General features: G+C 58.6%; 1 protein-coding gene across 1 annotated transcript in view; it reads right to left on the reverse strand.

Moving 5' to 3' along the window:
• XKR6 (XK related 6) overlaps window positions 1-23,127 on the reverse strand; it is a 208,173-nt gene that overhangs the window by 17,574 nt on the left and 167,472 nt on the right. The window contains exon 2 of the mRNA XM_020282675.2: window positions 7,327-7,523. Within this exon, the coding sequence (XP_020138264.1) occupies window positions 7,327-7,523 (197 nt within the window). The remainder of the gene's footprint in view (window positions 1-7,326; window positions 7,524-23,127) is intronic.

Here is a 23,127-nt window from a genome sequence, read left to right on the forward strand (position 1 = left end):
AGTGTAAGCCTCGGCAGGGCAGAGACCCCATCCGCCTGGCTCATCTCTGAGCCAGAGCCTAGACGGGGCCCCTCCCCCGGCACCCCTCTGAGCAGACTAGACGGGAAGCATCACTGCTGACTCATAAAGGGGAAACTGGGCTCGGAGGGGTCTGGCTTTGCTCTTGCCCCTTAGCCCGGTGCTCAGCCCTGAGCGCCCCGAAGAGATGGGACTGCAGGGGGGAGGGGGGAGTGACTTTCAGAGCCTTGGTGGGGACGAAGGCCGTGTGTGCTCCTTCAGCAGTAACAGTCAGAACTCCAGCAGCCACCATCGCCAAGGGACTTCCTTTGTGCCAAGAACAAATGTTACTGCTTCCTCCTCCTAAACCCCTCTGAGATCAGGGTGATCCACGTGGCTGACAGATGCCACCACTGAGGCCGGGAGCAGAGGGGGGACCTCTCTGTGCAGAGCAGCTGTGCAAAGCCAGGGGCGTGGTCCCCAGCAGGGAGCTCCCCGTGGTGTCAACGGGAGGCAGCACCTTGTCTTCCAGGTGACAGACTGCAGAGGCCACCGAGGGCACAGGCAGGGAAGGGCTCACAGTGGCACCGTGTTTCCCCAAAAATAAGACAGGGTCTCATATTTATTTTTCCTGAAGAAGACACCCTAGGGCTTATTTTCAAGGGATATGTTATTTTTTTTAAGTATGGTACAACAATCTACATTTATTCAAATATAGTTAAGTCGTCTTCTTCTGGAACATCATCATCACTCTCCAAACCCTGAATTCCATCCTGAATTTCTTGCGACTCTGTTTCCTTTAGATCCATTGGCCCCAATCTCTCATGTGGAGCCACAGAGCTCTCATGGGGCAGATGAGAAGGGCTGCTCGTCTTCTTTCCCGCTCGGCCACGAAATGCATGGGTTGTGCAGATGCGCTGCGTAGCCACGCCCATCACTAGGGCTTATTTTCGGGGTGGGGCTTCTATTGTGCAAATGCTTAGAAATCCTGCTAGGGCTTATTTTATGGGTAGGGCTTATTTTCAGGGAAACACGGTAGGTGCCACCAGCGAGGGGTCCCAGCAGCAGCAGAAGGTGGGACAGGCCCCGGATGTGGTGCCAGCTTTGGGAAGCTGGTGGCCATGCTCCAAGTGTGGCATCCGTGCTCTGTGGGGTCTGAAGTCCGCCCTCCTCTGCTCAGGCCCAGGCCAAGCCCTGCCTCGGTTGGACCTGCGGTCAATTCCAGATCCCTAGAACTCCCCTGATGTCCTGAGCAGCCCAACACCACGACCTGGGTTTGGAATCAGTTGGTCTCTGGGCGTGAGCCTTCGGATGAAAAGCTAGGCTGAGAGAGGGTGACCATCCGCAAACTACAGGGAGTGCCACCGCTCACAGGGATTCACCCTTCGATCCTCTCGGGGTCCCCGGCAGTGAGAGGAACTAACACAAGCAGATGCTGTCTGTGAAATCCCTGGGCTCTCCTTCCTTGGAATGGGAAGGATAGAAAGATCTTTCGAGGATCATTTAATCGAGTCTTTCCCGGAGCTGGAAGTTCCTACGAGTCCTAGAGCTCTTGATTGTGTCTGACGTGAGAGTCCAGCCGAATAGCTAAAGGTCTCAACTGCCCGGAGCTTGCCAAGACTTCCCGCTTCCCTCTTCCTCAGAGTCGCAGCTGCCCAGGGCTGGCGAGGGCTTCGGGAGGCCGGAGAAGATGGGAAGAGCCACTTGCCCACTCTCCTCCGGGTCATGGCCCAGTGGACCCCTGGGCAGTGCTCAACCTGCGGGTTTCCCAGGAGGGAGCAGAGGGGAGAGATCTCAGGAAGGGCAGCTCCGTGGGTGGGACCCCTGGGGCTGGCTCTGTGCCTCCACGGACGCCCCTGGGGCCCAGTGCACACTGGGGTTACCTCCAGCTGCACCCCAAATTCTGGAGGCTCCTCTCAAGGCCTTTGCCCTGGGCAGTTCCCCTTCCTGGGACCCATCCCCCAGATCGCTGCCCCTCCCCTCCTTTACCTCTCGGCCCCACGCTCACCCCAGGGGTCTCTCCTGTACTCCCTGCTGGAAACTGCACTCAGCCTTGCTTCCCTTCCGAGTGCTTCCTGGCTTTGCTGTTTCCTCGGTGTCTTTCGCTTTCTAATAACTAGGTAAGATGAAATCTGCTTATTGCCTGTCTCTGTCTACGTGGAACAGAAGTTCCATGAAAACAGCATTTCTGTCTGTTTTGTTTCTTGTTGTCTCTATGCCCAGTTCCTAGAACTGTGCCAGGCACACAGTAGGCACAGCTGAGCTCCCCAGCATCACCACCATCATCATCATCACCACCACCACGGTGGCCCACACTCCCTGCCGCACGCCCCAGGCCTCTGCCCCTTGGCACTTGCAGTTCCACTTCCCAGAAGAACCCCCCAGATGTCTCCTTTGGGCAAGCTCCTACTCATCCTTCAAAACCCAGAGCAAATGTTACCGCCTCTGTGATGCCCCAGAAAGAGTTAATTACTCCCTCCTCTGCGCTCCCAGAGAACCTGCGCCTGCGCCTGCTCCAGCAGCAGACAGACACTCCCGAAGGGCAGGTGTCTCCGCACACGCATCCCCAGCACAGGGGTGGGGCTGGACAAAGGGGGAGGGAGTCGTCAGAGCCCCGAGAGCAGGACGGCCCCCCAGCGTGGGCCCAACCAAACCAGCCACTGCGGGCACCGCGTGGGTAGAGTGAGTTCCCCACCCCAACTGCTGATGATATTCTCGGCGGAACCGTCGGAAAACCCCAGAAGTAAGGAAAGGCGATGAAGCCAGCTCTCGATCCATCCCCGAATGCACTCTCCCGCAGATCTCCCCCAGCCAGCACCCCCAGCGCGCAGCCACCGCCCTCCCGCCGCGCCGGCCGGTTCGCGCTCCAAAACTGACCTGGAATCTGCGCAGCGCGTCCTTTGCCAACACTCCCAACCCCGGAGCCCCGTGCCTGGCCCCACACGGCAGCCCCTGCCTTCCTCCCCATCCTCTCCCTCCCCCCTCGCCTCCAAGCCCCAGCCGTGCCGGGTCCTTTCACTTTCTGGAAGCAGTCGGGCCCTTCCTGCCACAGGGCCTTTGTGCGCGCTGCTCCCGTTGCCTGGAAACCTGCAGCATTAGGCAGCTCTCTGGAGAGGCTCTCCAAGCCCCTGCCTGCAGTGGGCGCCCTCCGCCCCACCTCGGTCACGCTTGGTCCCAGCGCCGAGCTTGTCTGCCAAAGCACTTATCACACGTGTCGTCTGACTGTCTTGGTTCCGTCTCCCCAGAGAGGAGGAGGGTGCGAGAGGGTGTGGACCACGCCTGTTACGCACACAGCGTGGCGCCGGCTTGACGCGTCTGTCCTGGATGGCAGGCTGTGCCAAGTGCCCATGATAAGCTAGAGCACGCGCTGTGAAGGTGTATGCCGCACACCGGACCTTCACAACAACGCCAAAAGTAGCTAGTATGCCCACTTCACAGATGGGAAAATCCGGCTAGGGAATGAGCTGGCCCCCATGTCATAAGGTCGACGCGCGGTGGGGCTGGGATTGGCACACAGCCCCGTGGCTCTTCCCGTGGCACCTGACTGCTTCCAAACCCCGTCACAGCCCGGAACACCAGCAAAGCCGGAGCAGACACAAGACTCACACAGTGTCGATGTGACGTGTCAGAATCACATGCTCCCTTTATATCTATATTTTTATCTCTATGTAAACTTTGAAGACATCAGAAGTAAGCATGAGACCGCCGAAATGTCCAAAGGACTCTGGCATCATAATTGCATGATATATTGTTATTATTTTGCTTAAGTCTGTATTTATGGGTAAGCTGGATACAAGTGCATCTTGCGAGCTGAATATTGTTCTATTAACCGAGCGATTGATGAAGACTAGTGGGTGGCGGAACGGCACTGGGCAAATCGCCAGACAACTCACCCATTAAAGCGACAGTGTTAGTAGCAGTGATCTTATAACCAGCTCCCAGCACTGGCAGTACGAAGCAGACAGAAGTCATCCTAAAGGCCACCAAAGCAAGGTCACTGAGCCACGCTCTCACTAGCAGACCCTGGAGTCCAGTTCAGAAAGTGCGTCTGCAATAAAAGCACCACCACCACCACCCGCGGCAGACACCGTACAAGGCGTGTGACATCTGTCCCGTTGTTTCGTGCTCATCACCACACCCTACGGCAGCCACTGATGTCATCCCCATTCTAGAAATGAGAAAACCGAGGAACAGGAAGGCTCAGGTAACAGGGTGGGCATCGCGCCCAGCTTCCGTGCTGCCACCCGGCAAACTCGCGTGTGGCCGAGAGGCCATGCTACCGACGGGTCCCTTCCAAGTCCACAGACTTTCTCTCTCCCCTTCCAGTTTCTGACACGTAAACTGGTTTTCTTTAAAGCCTGTACATTTCCTGCAGCTGTTCAGGGGAAGAGAGGGGAAGGCAGCCATTCGCACAGCACAATGTCCTGGTGACGAGGAGACACTCCAGAAGTGAGAGGAAGGCGCCACGCCCCGCAAGGCAGCCTGCGCTCGGAGGTGACCCTGTACTCCCTACACCCCACCCATGCGTGGGCCTCTTCCTTGGCTTGGGGATCCACAGCCCAGTGGCAAAGACGGCCGTCGACCTTTGGTTAGCCCCGAAGTTCCCAAGTGTATTTAACCACAAATCCTGTTTCAGGAGACACCTGCTCTCAGCTCCAGACAGACTTGGGGGATGCGCGTCTGACCGCTGGGCATGTGGGAGGGAGAGCCAGGAGGAGCTCCCCTGGGGCGAAGTCCCAGAGCAGCGTGACCCCTTGTCAGTGCCAGCTCCTTTCCTCAGGGGTGGTCTTGGGAAAAATAAGGCCTCAGAGGGGAGAGAAAAGAGCCCCCCGAGGAGCCTGCAACTCTGCCCACATCGAGAGCATCCTTGCCCCGGGCTGGGCAGCAGCAGCCCTGGGGGCCCGAAGGCAGGCAGGGGCAGGGGCTTCGCGGGGCAGGAGGGAGCTCTTGGCACCGACACTGCCCCGTCGCTGGGCTCCTCATCCTCGCACCGGGGTCTGCTGCCCGGAAGTCTCACTTCCACGAGGGCGCCTTCGAGGCTGGATCTAGAGTTCCAGGATGTGCATTTCACAGACATCCCCGGGACACTGGCCTTGCTCAGGGAGCAATGGCGGGGCGAGTCTCTTGGCGCCAAGAACAGACGATGCCGCCTGGGCTGCTGGGTCATCACGGCTCAGACGGGGTCATCTCTCGCGGTCCTGTGAGGCGGGGGCTCCCGTGGCCAAGCAGACGGAGACGGGGCATCCACGAGGCTCCCGCGTGTGTTCACGTGTGTGTGTGTGTTCATGTGTGAGCACCCAAGAAGGAAGGGAGGGCCCGGACAGACTGCCAGCCCTGCCGTCCTCAGCGTGGTCTCCGGCTTTGCTTCCGGACGCTCCGGCTGGCGTGGGACAGGGAGCCGGCTCCCTCCAGCCCGCTTCCCAGGCCTGGGCGGTGGTGTCGCAGGCACCGCGGGCTATGGCTCCAGGCAGCTGGACCTCCCCTCCCTGACCCTGGGCCTTTTTCCGACAGTGAGGACTGCAGATGCCCGAGAGTGGATGCCAGCCAGCACCACCCCATTGCCAGCACCTGCCTAAGGTCCCCTGGTCTCTCCTGCTTCCCAGGTGCAGCTCGCACTTCCTGCAGCCTGTCCAGCGGTGGGACTGAGGCTCTGGGCCTCAGTTCAGAGACGGTCGCAGGTGCGGCTTCCCCTGCGTTTAGTCCAAGGGCCCCAGCCCCTCTCCTTGCTCCTGTGCAGGACCAGCAGGACTGTGGCCACTGCTCTGGGACAGACAGGGAAGCCCTGAGTCCCCTTTTCTGCTGGGGCGCTTCCAGAGAGGGCTGCCCTCTCTCGGCAGATGGCACAGGAGGACATCCGAGTTCCCACGGGATGGGTGGGCCTGCTGGCAGCCGCCAGGTTCAGAGCCAGGTCCACGGACTCCGTTGTTGCATAAGCGCCCGAGGGGACTGCAGCCCGCAGAGGGCCAGCCAGCTTGGGAAAAGTAAGGAGGCAATGCAAGCGATCGCTGAAAAGCCAGAGCGGGGCTGCCCCTGTAGACTGCGCTGGCCGTGGGGTCCCAGTGGAGAGCCCGCAGGGTGTTCATGAGCCTGGTGGTACTGACAGCCGCTGGGGACTGGAGGTGGCAACCCCAGAACCCGGGAATCCCCACGGCCAGGAAGAACTGGGGCACGGACCGCAGACCCTGGCCCCAGCCGCCGCCTTGCTAACCTGATCGCACATGCTCACCAAGCCCTCTGCAGCTGGGAACCTCTGGAATGAGTCCCTTCAGCAACTTCTCTGCTTGAATGTCCCTAGTGACGAGAAACTCACTACCTCCCAAAGCAATCTGTTCACCACCGCATGCAATGTCCCTCACCTGTTGAGTGGCCAAGCTCTCCCTGTGGCTTCCTCATCTCCTAGGATGAGTCTTCTGCCCATAACATCCCTCCGAATGTCGCCGAACATCTCCCGACCTGTCACCGTGTCCAGCCCTTCCTCCCCTGCTGGGGCGCAGCAGAGCCGCTTCCACCTGCTTTGCAGACGGGGATTCTGCCCGAGCTGCTGCACAAGCTGCCTTGAAGCGAGAACACCGCAGCTCAAATTCCTAAAACCACGTGGCTGCCTGGGCGATTCCGCCTTGTCACCTGCTATCTCTAGGCCGAGGTCCCCGTCCCATAGGTGTACCTGCCTGGGCGATTCCGCCTTGTCACCTGCTATCTCTAGGCCGAGGTCCCCGTCCCATAGGTGTACCTGCCTGGGCAATTCCGCCTTGTCACCTGCTATCTCTAGGCCGAGGCCCCCCTCCCATACGTGTACCTGCCTGGGCGATTCCGCCTTGTCACCTGCTATCTCTAGGCCGAGGCCCCCGTCCCATAGGTGTACCTGCCTGGGCGATTCCACCTTGTCACCTGCTATCTCTAGGCCGAGGTCCCCGTCCCATAGGTGTACCTGCCTGGGCGATTCCGCCTTGTCACCTGCTATCTCTAGGCCGAGGCCCCCCTCCCATACGTGTACCTGCCTGGGCGATTCCGCCTTGTCACCTACTATCTCTAGGCCGAGGCCCCCGTCCCATAGGTGTACCTGCCTGGGCGATTCCGCCTTGTCACCTGCTATCTCTAGGCCGAGGCCCCCGTCCCATAGGTGTACCTGCCTGGGGGACCCTGGGCCCATGCTCTGCGCCGCTCACGTGAGCAGAGCGCCGCGCACGGGTGCCCGGGAAACGTCCGTGCCACTCTTGCGTGCGCTGTGGGGGGCTGGGCGTCCCGAGGCCTCGGGGTCAGTACGGGGTGCCCACGCGTGCGCCGGGACCGGGAGGCGGCCGGGCGGGCGCAGGCGCGGCGGGCACTCACAGGGCAGCGTCTCGGCGCTGTTCCTCTGGATCATTATGCAGAGCTGTAGCACCAGTTGCGGGGCGCTCTCCAGGAAGGTCTCCAGGAGCCGCAGCATGTTGACGTCTGCATATTCGTACATCATGGCCCAGTAGAAGCGTCGCTGGTGCTCCTTCCGCCGCTGGCTCTGAATCCCCAGGTACATGGTGCGGATGTACCTGGAGAGAGAGACGGGACAGAGCTCAGAGAGCGCGGGCGGGTGGGGGCTGCAGAGGGTCCCCTGCTGTCCCCTAAAGCCGGGAGCTGCCTGTGTGGCACCCCCACCCGCTTTCTGAAGTTCCCAGAGGCTCCACCAGGGAGGGACATGGGAGAAGGTTCGGGTGTGCCGGGCCCAGGCCAGGTACTGCCAGGTGTGCCCCTTGGGCAGGCGTGGTTATCACCATTTAACACGTAGAGAAACTGAGGCTTGAGGTAAAGCCAAGCACCAAATTCTGGTTCTGTTCCAGGTTCTGTCATTTCCTAGTTGTGGCCTCACTCTGGGCCCCTACCTGTGAATTCACAGGGTCAAGGAACCAGGGACCGGGATCAGGAAAGGGAGGGAGGTTGCTGTACCTGATCCGTAAAGATGCGGGGTCAGTGGAGACGGGGAGAGAGAGAGGAGAGAGATACAGAGAGATAGACTAAGAGAAGTAGAGACAGGCAGAGATAGACGGGAGGGGAGGGGAGAGAGAGAAGTGGGAGGGAGTTGAAGGAGAAAGGGAAGGAGGTGAGCGAAGTAGTGTCAAATTCGGGGCGGAAGGGAAGCCTCCTGGGAGAGGGGCCGGGGCCCCTAAGCAGACATTGTCATCTGTAGTTGGAGCGAGGCTGGGGCGGGTGAATGGAGGGTGGGTGACGGGGCCTGTTGGTCTGGTGTGACATCAACTGGGGAAGGCAGAGCACCCGGGGACACGGGTGCCCTGGCTGAGGTGTCCAGAACAGCCATGCACCTGGCAATCAGAGGTGGCACTTGTGATCCAAAACTCAGCTCTCCCTGTATGTGGCACCTGCAGCTCACAATACCACAGACCATAGACTCATACCAGGAACCGGACCACAAATCTGTTCTCTCGGGGGTACGCTCAGACCACAGGCTCTGCCTCTCCTAGCCTCACCAGTGGCCCAGCTGCTGGAGAAATGATTACGTGGGCAGAACTCAACCTATCCATCGGGGTCTCAGGCTGGCAATGCCAATACTTAGGTCCACCTAGGTCTGTCCTGCCAGGGTGCTATCCCTCTACCCTCCATTTCCCCCAAGCCACAAGCCCTCTGCCCACCAAGGCCAAGGCAAAGGAAGATGATGAGCCCAGGACACGCTGACTCGGCTAGACTGCCTCCAGGAGAAGCCAGCCTGGAATCTCCTCCGTGAGAGTGTCCCAGGGTGTGGGAGGACCCAGGCGGGAGTGGGCAAAGCCAGGGCCTCCCCTCCCTGAGCTGATTAGCAAACAGCTGCGGGGCCTGGTGTGCACCAGGGTTGCGCCGGAACCGAGTCCAGGTGGCAGGCCTCAGGGTCACCAGCGCTCACAGTGTCCCCACTGGGCAGGAGCCAAGCCAGGGTCCAGCTCAGGATTCCCGCCCCTCCTGCCTCCTGCACCTCCCCTTCCAGCCTTAGGTCCTTGGGTCCCCAACAGACGGCTGAGGGGTACTGGTGTGGAATATAATTAGGTCTGGGCTTTACAGGTGGGGACCCCAATATCAGAGCACCCCCTGCCTTGGTCACTCAGAGCCCGTGCGGCAGAGCTGGGGCTAGGACCGGGACCCGTGCCCAACCTCGTTGGTTGCCTGCAACTCGCACAAAGCCCTGCCCATTGCCGAGGGAGGATCTGGGCATCGAGAACACACTGCTGCTGCTGTCCCCAGGCTCTGGGGTTCCTCCTCCTCCCCCTCCCAACTTCCCCTGCCGCCTGCCCTCTAACCCCTGCACCAGGCCACCCACCCCACCCCCGGCGGGATCTATGTTTTCTGCATGTAAAACTCTGACAGCTGCCTCATTGCTGCTGGGCCTCGGGTCCCTTCTGCAGAGGCAGCCTCAGCCGTGGCCGCACGGTGGCGCCAGACCCTAAGCGTCGCCGCCGGCGGAGGCTGCTCGTGGTGATCTCATGCCTGCAGGCCTGCGCCATCCTGTGCCACAATGCGGGGTGCAGGCCCAGAGGTGCCAGCTCTGAGGGGAAGGCAGGAGACGCAAGACTGGCTGCTGTTGCTCCAGGGCCCACCTGTTCTCCCCGCCCCTAGCAGGTTCCCGGAAGCTCACCTCCACCCACTCCTCCTGGCTTTGCTTCCACAGTTTGAGTCACCTGCTGTCACCCCAGACTTCCCTTGGGAGCACGGGATCACGCCACGCGCGAGGCCGCGTGTGCTCTCGGAGCGGGGGCTCGAGAGAGCTGGGCCTGGCCCGTGGCCTGCACAGCTACACGACCTTGGGCAGGTCACCTCCAGGGCTGGGCCCCGGGTGTCCGCCGCATGGGAAAGGGGCAGGGCAGAGGGTCTGCAGGCTCCCACCGGCATCTTATCATTTCCTCCCTGTTTGCGTGAGTGGCTTCACAGAGCACAAGGGACAGCCTGGCAGCTTCACAAATAACAGTGCCTGAGGTTTGCGTGGCACTCGCGTGTGCCGGCGCGGCTCTGCTCACGACAGCCCTGTGAGTAGGTGCAGCACCAGGCTCGCCGCGCAGACGGCAGACAGAAGCCGGGAAAGGGGTGAGGGGGATGGCACATCCGTCGCTCCACCCGGCTACACGAGGGGCCGAGCCGCCTGGCATCTGGCCCGTGCGCTCTACTCCTGCCCACTCGCCTCTCGGAGGTGGGGCGCTTGCTTGTCCTCCGCCTCTGAGCTCCGTCCAACTTCCACAGCAGTGGAAAAGCACCGTCTGCCCCAGATACCCGGGCTCCCTTCCAGCTCTGCCACATGGCTGTGTCACTCTGGGGGACATCCCCTAGCCTCTCTGAGCCTCGGTGTCCTTATCTATACGATGCCAAGTCCAGAGGGGGCCCAGGACAAACTAATGCAGGCAACTGCGCCCCCTCAGCGGGTCACAGGGGCCTCAGATAAGGTATTGCCTGTGAGCACGGGCCAGGGACCAGAAGCGGCTACACAGATGGCAGCTGTCACTGCTTCCTGTGGTGCTGTCCTCCTGTGTCGCCTTCAGTCCGCTCTGCTTTTGTCCTCCCAGTTCCGTCTCCTCCCCTTGCTGTGTGAGCCTCGGGATTGCTTAAAGCTCTTCACCTCTGCCTCCGGGAGGAGCCTCTGCTCCTCTGAGCATGGTTTCATTTTTTTTTTGAGACAGAGTCTCACTCTGTTGCCCGGGCTAGAGTGCCGTGGCGTCAGCCTAGCTCACAGCAACCTCAAACTCCTGGGCTCAGGCGATCCTCCTGCCTCAGCCTCCTGAGTAGCTGGGACTACAGGCATGCGCCACCATGTCTGGCTAATTTTTTCTATATATTTTTAGTTGTCCAATTAATTTCTTTCTATTTTTAGTAGAGATGGGGTCTTGCTCTTGCTCAGGCTGGTCTCAAACTCCTGACCTCGAGCGATCCTCCTGCCTCAGCCTCCCAGAGTGCTAGGATTACAGGCGTGAGCCACCACGCCCAGACTACGTTTTCATTTTTGTGTCAGCACTTTGAGGGAGACATGGTTGTCATCTTCTGTTTCCTATTAGCTCGTCTGAGGTTCAGAGAGACTAAGTGACTTCCCCAAAGCCACACAGTCAGCTGTGGTTCCAGCCCAAACTATGCCACCCTGTGGGAGTTCACTGTGGCTCTACCCAAGACTGGCCGGGGCAGAAAATAAGTGATTTCTACAAGAGGGAGGAGACTGAACAGGTGCGCCTGTCTGGGGGACCTACAGTCCCCAGCTGCTTATGACACTCAGAAACAGCATGTTGAAACCTCTGAATGCTGAGGACACTCAAAGCCCCAAGCAGGGGTGAGTACAGGTTTGGTATGGTCTGAAGCTTAGAGAACCCCTCTTTTAAAAAAATAGTTCTGTGCATGCTATCTGGGGGATGGGCACGCTTGTAGCTCTGATTTAGGTGGTACAAAGGCAATTTATGTAATCAAAGTGTTTGTACCCCTGTAATACTCTGAAATAAAAAAATAGTAAATTCTATCAAACTCTTAAATTGAAACAGCACCAACTCTACACACTCTTTTCTGGAAAATGAAAAGGAAGCAATGCTTCCCCATGCATTTTATGAGGCCAGCGTTACTCTGATACTAAAGTCAGATAAACATGGTTCAAGAAAATACAGTTACAGACAATATCCATCATAAACACAGATGTAAAAATCCTCGACAAAACATTAGCACATCAAATCCAGTAATACATAGAAAGAATGATGCACCAGAGCCAACTAGGGTTTATCTTGGGGGAATTAATCAATGTAATCTATGACATTAATAATCACACATCACATCAACTGATACAGAAAAAAGAATGAAAGAATATGACATCTATTCATGATTTTTAAAAAAATTCTCAGAAAACTAGAAATAGAAGGGAACTTCCTTAACCTGATATAGCTGGAGGACATTTACAAAAAGCCACAGTTAATATCATACTTAACAATAAAAGACTGAGTACTTTTGCCTTAAGATCAGGAACATGGCTATGATGCTTACTCTCACCACCCCTAGTCAGCATCATACTAGAAATCCTGGCTAGTGCAATAAGGCAAGAAAAAGAAACAAATACAGGAAGTATAAATACATGGCAAAGGAAGAAGCAAACATGTCCCATTTGTACAATCACAAATGATGTGGCCATCTAGACTGAAAATCCTGAGGAATCCATAAAAAAGCCCATAGAGCTAATTAGTGAATTTAGCAAAGTCTCACAACGCAGGGTCAGCATATAAAAATCAGTTGCTTTTCTACAAACTGTAATGAACAATTGGAAATTAAAAATTTTAAAAATATATATCATTTAAACTAGTTCCAAAAAATAAAGTTCTTAGCTATAAATCGAATGACCCCGTAAGTGGCAAGGCAAACAGACACTGGTGGGAGGCTGAGTTCTACAGAGGAGGTCCCTCACTTCAGCTCTTCACGGGCACCTGCAGACGGCCGTCCTGGGCGCAGAGCTGGTACAAAACAGCACAATGTAGCTCCTGCCCTCCTCATGGGGCTCCCAAGGTCTTGCTAGCCTTGGGCTTCTGACCCCCAGGAGCCTGTGTTGGTTGGCGGCAGTGCCGTGTACCCAGGACACGGGGAACTTGTACACAGTGAGCGACAGACTGTGCCTGCAGACAGCACAGGCTTCGCCTTTGCAATGAGCCAGCGAGCCTATTTCCAGCAAACTGCTCTGCCCCCAGCTGGCTGGAGCCCCAGACTCACTGATTCTCTCCATCAGGAATCTGCCGGAAGGGCAGCCTCTTCCCTTGTGCTATTCCATGCCATCAGCATGGAATGCTATGGCTTCTAACCCGGGACGCTATGTTCTCCTCTTTCTCTCATCCCCTAGCCCCCACCACATATCCCTTCATCTACTCCTGGCAACAACCCTAGGAATTAGATAATCCATTAGCCCCATTTCCTGGATGAAGAAACTAAGACTCAGGGGGGGTAGTGTGTGCTCACACTAGAGAGGCAGATTTGAGCCTCTCTCTGCTTGGCTATGCTCAAGCCTCTGTCTCCCACCCCTGCAGAGCTCTGCCTACACCCCACCCTGCACTGGAGTCACTCATGAATGTAGACGCTTCTCCCACCAAATTTCAACCCCCAGGAGGGGCGTCCGTGTCCCCAGAGCCCCTTGGCGGGCCACGGAGACATCTGCTCAGAGTGTGCTAAGGTAAATTTGGCCCCTGCCCGGCTGGAAGGCTGGTGTTTGTCCCAGAGCTCTTGCAACTCTAATTTCAAATACATGAGATAGATGCTCCCAAAGACAGGAGACCAGGGCAGGAGCTAGATGAAAGCAGGAAAGATTGGGGCTGGACACAGGAGAGAACTTGCTGGCAGCATGGCAGGCCAATGCTACAAGACAGGTGTCCTGCCCCTCCCTGGACGGTCCAGCACAGAAACAAACCTACCGGGCCGCCAACTACTCACAGCTCACAGAGGATGGGGCTGGACCCACTGACCCCCAGGAGCTCTCTCAGCTCCAGCAGTTTGTCACACACACGGGCAGTGCACCTGTCATCAAGCACGAGTCCCACCTGCAGACTCCCTCAAAACCACCCTGAGTGCAAGGTCTGGGTGGCTGGAGAGGCCCTCCGAGCCTGCACGCTGGGAAGAGTGCCCCCGACGGGGCCACAGCCTCTGAGTCACAGGCTCTGAGCATGGAAACGGGCTCCAGAACCTTCCCCAGCCTGGCTGGCCCTGGAAAACCTCCCGTGTCCCCCCAACTTGCTCCAGTTGCACAGAGGAAAGGTGGAGGGGCTGCTGCCAGCTCAGCCCCTGAGCACAGCACATCAAATCGGGGCTATTTTTAGCCTTCTCTCCAGCGGCCCTGACATCAGCTGAGCGGTGGTGGCGGGCTCGGGCGCACATCTGAGAGAGCACGCGTGAAATGGCATTTCTCTCCAGGGGCCCAGGGGAAACGGCAGGGGAGGCACCCCCAAGCTTCAGGGAACAGAGGCGGCTGCAGGAGGTGCTGCCAAGTGGTCTTTTTGGGTGTTGGTCGGGCAAGATCCGGGGTGGCCCGAGCCCTGGCCTGGGACCAGACCTCCCTGAGTGTCCCAGGGCCCCACCCCAACCCAGCCTCACTTCCCACCGGCAGAGGAGCGGCCAAGGTGCTGCCCCTTCTCCGAGACATTGCAAAAACTTGATGGAAGACGAGATCAACACGGCTTGGCAAACCCATGCGTTGGAGAAATGCCTTTTGGCTCCCTAATACATAAATTCCCGAAGGACGGGACCAAGTTTTTGGTTTTTTTGTCTATCTTCGTATTAGTATCTCTGATGCAAGGCACACGAGCTGCCACTTATTAGGCATTCGATGTTCATCTAATGAATACATGAACACATTGGACAACCTGCTAATAAAATCCTTGAACGCTAGAAAGTTCATGTCTCTATCCTGAGCTCCCAGGGCAGGAGTGAGCAAAGTCCCCCCTTCCCCAGGCTCCAGCCAGCCCACATCTCTGCCAGGTCCCCCGAGAACTGGATGGTGCCCTGGTGGCTCGAGGGGCCTCTGCTGTGCTCCCTCTCCCTCCTCTCTTGCCCGTAAGCCTCGGCCCCCAGCCCTGAAGGAATGTGGCCTTCTCATCCCATGCACCTGCCAGTCCCAGTGGAAGATGCCATCACCACAGCAACACTGTGTGTGTTTATCATTTAGGGTCTCAAACCCTCGGCCAGCTGTGAATACTGCCATTGGACCAAAGAACCCACATGACAGCCACCGATGGACTTGACCCTGGCCTCAAGGGTTTCCTGCTCCCATCTGTCCCGGCCGCATGGCCGTGGGCAAATTCCTCCCGTTTCCTTCTCAGTGAGATGGGTAGTTAGGACCAGGTGAGCTCTCAGGCCCCGGCCCTGCACTGACTCCGCAGACCTTGGAGGGCCTGGTCTGCCACTCAGAGACCTTTCCAGCTCAGCGGCTCTGCATGGCCCAGGCTACCCCGCCCCGCAGCCTAGCCCAGCCCAGCCCACAGCCAGGCCCCGCACCTGGTCTGGGAAGCCAGACAGGTGCATGCGTGCTGCTGCCTGGGGCCTTCCTGGGACACAGACTAGAGACAGAAATAGAAGGTGGCATTTAGTGGCGTTTGCACAGCCCCAGCCAGGGTGGCCAGTGACATTTCCACATCTCGGAGCCGACATCGCTGGGTGCCCTGGGGGACCCAGCCTCCCCAGGAGGCTCCCCAGAGCCAGATGCAGGACAGAGTGCAAGGGCCCCGGCCACTGCCCAGTGAGCCTGTATTCCCGCTGCTCTCCTGACAGCGTCTCCGTTTGTTTCCGGACACCCCGGAAAAGGTGGGACAAGCCCTGGGCTGAGTGCCTGGCCGAGGACTGTGCGTGCAGTGGTGGCTCTAAGGACTGGGACAAATCACCCCCCACACCTGACTCCAACCTCCCTACCCGTGAAACAGAGAGCCAACAATAGGTTCTAAGTCCCTCCGCATCTCGAGTCCTGAGAAACAGTCCACGGGCCCTCTGTCACTGCTCCACTGCCTGCAGGCAGAGGGGCCGATCGTGGTGACCAGCTCTGCCCCCAATCCCAGTGGCAGCAGCGCCCTGGATGAGGTTCCAAGAGCTGGGGCAGCCCCTTAAACAAGTGGGCAGGGGTGAGAGCCCGGGCCGGGGCTGGGAAGTGGCGTCCCACCAGGGGCTCAGGTCCCTGCAGCTTGCCGGGCAGGCAGACGCACAGGGAATAGAAGCGAAGCAACCCTGTCTGAGCCCGTCCTGCCATCCCCACGGCAGATGCAGGTAAGAAAAATAACAAAGAATGCAATTACAGATGGTCCCTAATGTATGATAGCTCGACTCACGATTTTTTTACTTAAGGATGGGTTTATCAGGAGGTAACCTCACTGTAAATCAAGCAGCTGCTCATGACTTACGATGGGGTTACAGTTTCTACTGAATGTGCGTCGCTTTGGCGCCATCGTAAAATCAAAAAATTGTAAGTTTAATCATCAAAAGTCGGAGACCATCTGCTGTGCGGCTGGCATCAAACGCACGTTTGACTTATGCTGGGCTGGGTGGCACGCGGCCCACAGGGCATCAGTCTCTCTGTTCCTGTGCCCTCCCCTCTCCCCTGATCCCCTCACAGACACCTGCGTCACCCGTTCCTTGTCACCTTAAGGTCCCCGCAGGGCGGTCTCTGACTGTCTCCTGCGTGGGGTGGGGAGCAGGGTCTGGCAGGCGCCGAGCCAGGGCCGGAAGTGCTGGGGCTGGACCTGGGCCCCGTCCCCTGCGCAGGGCTCTGAGCTCTGGCTCCTGCAGCCAGGAGGGCACAGCCACTCAGAGGACAGTCACCCGAGAAGAGGGCAGCCAGGCCTCCTGTGTGCCAGGCACGGAGCTGGGACGGGCCCCCCACCCCGAAGGAGCTCCAGGCTGGCGGGCGGCCACCACCAGTGCTCTGACAGGTGCCGAACGTGGCACGTCTCTTGTAATCCCAACGTTACAGATAAGGAAACCGAGGCAAGCAGTGTTAAGTAGCTCACCCAAGGACACAAGCCTTGCTTTGAGGGACAAAGCATGAGTGGCTCAGAGCCCAGAGAGAGGAGCTCCTAATCCCAGGTGGGGGCCACGGAAGATTCCAGAAGGAGATGGGGTCTGAGCAGCATCACAGACTGAGTAGGAGCACAGTCATGCAGGCCATGGTGCCTGTCCCCAGCCACACCTGCCTCGACTTGGGGATTCACAGGCTGCGCTCACGGCACCTCCAACTGGGCCCCCAACTAGCTCCTCCTGGGGAAAAGTAGGGGCTACGCTGGAGCAGTCTGAGGTCAGGACCGGGACGTCCCTGCCTCTCCTTCCGTTCCAGCCAGGAAGGCGTGCATGCATGGTAGGATGGATGGAAGGGGAGGCTGGAACTCCATCCCCGTCCCCTCCCGCCACCTGTCACAGCCTGGCCAGTGGGGTCCCCCTCCGCCCCCAGACCCTGCAGAAGCCAGCGTGGTACGGGCACCTCCCTGCCCAGGCCCAGGCTCAGAAGGGCCACAGCTCCCCAGCTCCCTGGGCAGAAGGCAGCTCAAGGTCCTTCCAGAGGCCGGTCGGGAGCAGAGGGCAGCCACCCTGTGCTAGCAGCCCGGGCGGGGCCGGGGGCTGTGGCGGGGACCACGAGTCCAGGTGGTTTCCATCATCCCCAGTGAGCAGCCCGGGATGGAACAAGTCACATCAGCACCTCGAGCCTCCATCGCCTCGTCTGCAAAATGAGCTAAGAGTCTCTTGTCCGAGTCTCTCTGCCCCGTGCATGTGCAGGGGAGGGAGGGACTGCTGTGTTCCCACGACAGTCTCAGTCTAAAACCCACAAGAACAGAGCCCAGAGCCTCTTCCCCAGACAGGACGCGTAATCGCTCACTCAGAACTCAGCATGCTCGGAAAAGAACCTGAGGTGGCAGGACAGCCCACTGCAGCGGGAGACCACCAGGCACTCCGGGGGCACCCATGAGCATTTTCTGAGACAGCAGCTTGCTGGAAGTTTCTCGCATGCCAGCTTATGGAAGCCTCACAAGTGCACCGTCAGCAGGTTCTACCGTTACGCCTTTCTACACATGAGAAACCAGAGGTCCAGAGGTGGTGAGCTACTTGCCCAAGGCCACACAGCAAGAGTGGGGGAGCCGGGGTCCCATCCAGGACTGACTGGAGCCCAGAACCTCCCTGTGCTTTCAAAACGGCCTAGTGCCAAGCGGAGTCCCCCACCGACGACCCCAGGGCAGCTGTCCTGGGCCAGCCCCTCGCACGGGGCGCCCTGGTGTCCAGAGGACACGCATGCCAGGCCGACAATAAGCAAAGCAGCCAATGACTGTGGAACCTCGAGTCGTGGGCGACAAGTGCTGAAGGGAAAATCAAGCAGTTGGAGGGATGGAGGAGCATGTGCATGTGTGTGCGTGTGTGTATGTGCATGCGTGTGTGCACATGTGTGCACACGTGTGGCGGGAGGCCTCTGCACAGGTGCCACGGGAGTGCACACCCGAGTGGGGAATGGACTTGCGTAGGGACAGCAGGCACGCCATGGGAGGGGACCCGGGCGGGCTGGGGGAGAATGCCCGGTTGCCACACTGAGAGGAACTCAGTTTCAGTCCCAAATAACAGCAGTAGCGACTGGTCCCTCTCATGCTGGGTTGTATCTTTGTGGCCTTCCATCCCTCTGCTCTCTCTGCACGAATCCTCTGGCTTACCTGGGCCCCAGTGTCCTCGCCTGTGAAGTGGGAAGGCTGTTCCCAATGCCCCCTGGCCTGTCGTGACGTTCCGTGCCCAGTGGCAACAGATGGACATCTGGGACCAGCATCTGACCTTCCCCTGGGGGTGGGGGTCAGGCAGCCTGGTGCATCTTCCCGCTTGGCCGCAGCCTGGCAGGTACGAAATGGGGCACTCGGAACCCACCTTCATCTGCCTGTCGGTGGCCTTGGTGAGAGGGAAGAGCAAGGTTTCCCCTAACCCAGCCTGAGTGGGGCATGGGGAGCCTGATGTGGAGAAATTAGAACCCTCACACATTGTTCGTGGGAATAAGAAATGATGGAGCCACCAAGAAAACACCAAAACGCTAAACGTGGAGTTGCCATACGAACCAGCAGTTCCACTACAAGGCGCATACGCAAGAGAACGGACGACATGGGTCCATGCAAAGATGGCAGGTGCCATCTTTGGGAAGTGGCAGGAGCAGTTATTGGACCCCTATGTCGGGAAGAAGGCCCTGCAGAAGGGCTGGGCTGGGTGGGGGCCACAGGAGAACCCAGAGGCCAAAGCCAGCCCCTCGCCCTCCTTCAGGGGGCTGGGAGGGAGGAGGACCAGCTACAAAGGTGTCCTTTCCCCTGGGCACAGCACAGGGCCCACCCCACACCTCAGCCGCCCACCTGCCTCGGGCCTAGGGCCTAGGATGGGAGCCCGGGTCCAACCTGTGGCTCCCTCTGGACATTCCTGCTCGGAAGTGAGCAAGCAACGGGTGGTGGCCTGGGAGGCAGCCGGCAAGGTGCAAATAGGGCCACGTACGTATAACACAATATACGAGCTCATGCATTTACACACGCAGCCCAGACCACCTCCCCCCCACCCCCCCACCCCCCGTGCCCAGCACTAATGAAATAAATGTTGTTCAGGACTGTCATTCCCTCCCACTATGATATTTGAATCCCACCGCAATTCTGTGGATCTGGAGCTATTTGCCTCATTTTACAGCGTGAAAAGAATCTGGGAGGGCCGAGTCCTCTCCCCGCTGGAGAACAGCTCTGTAAATGTGGCCCCTTTAAGCTATGCACTTTAGGGGTCCCAGCACACCCACCCTTCTCTGGCTCCAGAACGTTTGCATCACCCCCCAAAAGAAACCCCCAACCCATCAGCAGCCTCTCCCCATTCTGCCCTCCCACCACGGCCCCTGGCAAGTACTAAATACTGATTCATATATTCCGGATTATTTCATACAAATGGAATCAAGCACTACATGGGCTTTCGTGCCTGCCCGCTTTCTCCCGGCATAACGTTTTCCGGGCTCATCCTGCTCAGCGTGCCGGGGCACCCCGCTCCTTCCTGTTGCTGAATGATGCCCCGCCACAGGCGCACGCCGCGTTCTGTTTATCCACTCCTAGCTGATGGGAACGTGAGTTGTTTCCACCTTTTGGCTGTTATGCGTAAGGCTGCCGTGAACACCCGTGCACAAATCTTTGCATGGACCTGTGTCCGTTCTCTCGCGTATGCACCTGGTAGTGGAACCGCTGGGTCGTGCGGTAACTCCGCGTTCAACGTTTTGGGGAGGCACGGGCTGTTGCTCATGGTGGCTCCATCATTCCATATTCCCACCAACAGCGCGTGAGGGTTCCAATCTCTCCAGATCCCTGCCAACTCTTGTTATTGTCTGGCTTTTTGTTTCAGCCATCCTAGTGCGTGAAGCGGTATCCCATTGCAAGCGACTTTGATTCGCAGGTCCCTGGTGACTAACGATGCTGAGCACGTATTCACGTGTTTGTTGGCCACATGTGTACCCTTTTTTGGAGAAATGTTTATTCAAATCTTGTGTCCACGTTAATATTAGTCACTTCCAGGAATTCATTCCGGCTGCCTCCACAGTGGCTGGCTGGGAGAAAGGATATCGGAGCAGAGCTTGGGACCGACCTGCCTTTGGTACGACCCTGCTCACCCCTGCGTCCCCATTGGAAGGAAGGACACGGTCATTCCTTCCTACAGGCCCTTCCCTCCCAGAGCTGGGGGAGCCCCACAGGCTCACCTTGAACCCCCGGTGTGCTCCTGTCCCCGTTCCCTGGGCAGCAACGGGCTTCCCGGGACTGGAGGATGAAGTGTCATTGCCTCTAAGGAGAAAGACAGGCGGACCCCGTGATGCTGAAGGTACAGTCACCAACAGGAAGGGCAAGGAGCGGGGACCGCAGGGCAGACGGAGACTCTGCCGGCCGGGAGTCCCCGACGCGCTGCTCTGCTGCCCAGTCCCACTCCGCGCAGGGTGACCCGATCCCTCCTGGCCACCCAGTGCCACCATGGCGGGAGGACGGGGCTCGCCGGGCAGTGGGGGGGAGTCTCCCTTCCTCCTCAGAACAAGCCAAACCTGGGACTGGGGACTCCACACAGACGCAGTTGGTTTTGGTCCAAGGACTTGAACAAAACCACATTAGGAACCTAATCTCTAGATGACACTGAACCAAAGTGTTATAAAACAACCAACATGTGAACTGTCGTTAGATTTGTAAGTAAACTTTGATGTTTTCTAAATCTACTGAACTGAAAAGAAGAAACCCATGTGACTAGGAGAGTGTGTTGTGCCATGTAACCTCAGCTAAGTTACTTGCCCTCTCCGGGCCTCAGTTTCCCTCATTTGTCTCAGGTTAGAAAATCTAAGTGGCTCTTACTGTTCTTTCCCTAATCCCTGAATTCTCAGAATCATCTCCGAGCGGACTCTGCAAGCTCCTGTATGAGGTTCCAGTCCCTGCCTGGAGGACAACCAAGCCAAGTCACCTGGAAGAACGTCCTACGTGTGCCATCTGTGCAGGGCCCGGCAAACAGAGGCCTGAACCCCTGGAACTCGGGGCCCTGCTGGCTCTTTGGAGCTGCCACTAATGTAATTATGGGATTAGGACAGTGTTCGTCCTGGGTTTCACCATGCTTCATTTGGTTCAATCTGAAGTGACAACGGGCTGCCTGGTGGGGGCTGCCGTCCTCCCCGGAGGGCCACATCCTGGTTACTCCAGGGTCATCCAGACAGCCGGACGCCTCCCGGCAAGGCGGGCAGTTTGAGGGGGTGTCACCACTCAGGACACGGCATGGTGGCACCGTCAGGGCAGAGTCAGAGAAGCGGGGGTGGGAACGCCTGTGACCGCCGCCCACGCCGACCTTCTCCTTTCAGGGTGAGCGAGGAAACAGGCGGAGAGCGAGGACTCAGCCCGGGAGCCCCTCTGGCGTGGTCTGTGCCCGCGGGTGCCTGCATTTCCCACCTTTAACATGGAGCCGCTCACTCACTCCTTCTCCGTCCCGCACAGGAACCTGTGACCCATGGCCGGATGAGAAAGCACGACTCGGACTCCGGGAGCCTCTGAGAGGGGACGCCGGCAGAGCAGGAGTGTGAGGGACCACCGTTGCCATCGCAGCTGCCGCCGGCTCCGAGGGAGCAGCAGCCAGGCCCAGAGAGCCGCTGCGGTGGGGAGTGGTCTCGCCCCTTGTGCCAAAGCTACGCGTACGTTTCAGCAAGAAGGCATCGAGCCCGAGAACAGGCCCACCCAGCCCACCGCAGAGTGAGGGCCAACTGCGCCCCACGGGGTGCTGACACTCTGGGCTTTGACCACGCTCCTGGGTGGCTCTGGGCGTCTGCGTGCTGCGAGGGTCTCTCCCTGGACGTGAGCTCACGCAGAGACGATGAGGGCTCGTGTGCTTCCCCCGAACCCGCAGGTGGCAGATGCCTCCTCCCGGTCACAGGGTCTCTCCAGGGCCACCCACCCCACTCTACAGTGAGGCCCGGCCTGGAGACCACACAAGTGGAGGAGGAACGGGGGTGGGGGGGCCCTCTGCTCGCCGCATAGAGAGGGACACTGGCTCTCCGTGACCCGGGAGGGAGGGCAATGGGTGGGCGTCACAGGGATGCAGGCTTTGCCCAGCGTCTTAATCAGCTCTGCCTGCTACAACAAAACCCCACAGACAGGGCAGCTTAAGCGACAGGCAGCTATTTCTCCCAGTCCTGCAGCTGGGGAAATCTAAGATCAAGTTGCTAACAGATTTGGATGAAGGGAGGGCCTTCTTCCTCCTGGCAGGTGGCCACCTTCTTGCGGGGTGGAGAGAGAACCAACTTCCTGGTGTCCCCTCCTCTTCTTTTAAGGACACTAATCCCATCACTGGGGCGCCACCCTCATGACCTCAGGTAAACCCATCCCTTCCCCAAAGCCCCACCTCCTAAGGCCATACCCCACTGGGGCTTTGGGCTGCAACACAGGAACGCCAGGGGACACAAACATCGGGTCCGGAACACGCAGCATCGGGGAAGAAGGAGGAGGAGACGCAGGAACGACCGTCTATGGAACGGACGCGCCTGGGCTCTTTCCCTTGATCTGACGGCAGCGGCGCTCTGGGAGGAGCCTGAGAATGGGTGGGAGCTGGTTCCCAGCGGTTCCTCCCGAACCTGAGTTTCTGAAACCAGAGCTGGAAGTGGGGGGAGGTGATGGGGTGCAGACTCTAAGGTGGTGCTTGCTCTTGGGGTCCCCCCGGTTGGCGACAGCCCCCTTAAAATCCACACCAGCACCTTGCTTGTCTCGCCCTGCCCCACCCTGCCCACTCTGCCATCAGCCTGCCCCGTCCAAGCTGCAGCCGGGAAAGCACACGGAGGTCTCTCCCTCGGCAGCGGGTTCAGGCACAGCAGGTGGGCGCAGGTACGGTCTGCTCCGGGACATCCAGGGAACCCTCAGGCCGTTAACCCACAGTCCTCGGGCATCGCTGTGGCATTCCGCTAGGTGGACTACGCCCTAGTCTGGGGTGTGCGTGTGTATATGTGTGCGTGCATGTGTGTGTGTGCGTGTGTGCATGTGTGTGCATGTGCATGCATCTGTACATGTGTGTGTGCGTGCATGTGTGTGTGCACGCGTGTGTGATGCGTGAGTTCCCCAAAGGCAACAGGGAAGATGATTAAAGCAAGAGCGAGGCGGAGGCCTTTCTTTTGATCAGGAGACTCCTGCGCAGCCACAGGAGAGGAAGAAAATGAAA

The sequence above is a fragment of the Microcebus murinus genome, chromosome 24 (genome assembly GCF_040939455.1).
Source record: "Microcebus murinus isolate Inina chromosome 24, M.murinus_Inina_mat1.0, whole genome shotgun sequence".
NCBI lineage: Eukaryota > Metazoa > Chordata > Mammalia > Primates > Cheirogaleidae > Microcebus > Microcebus murinus.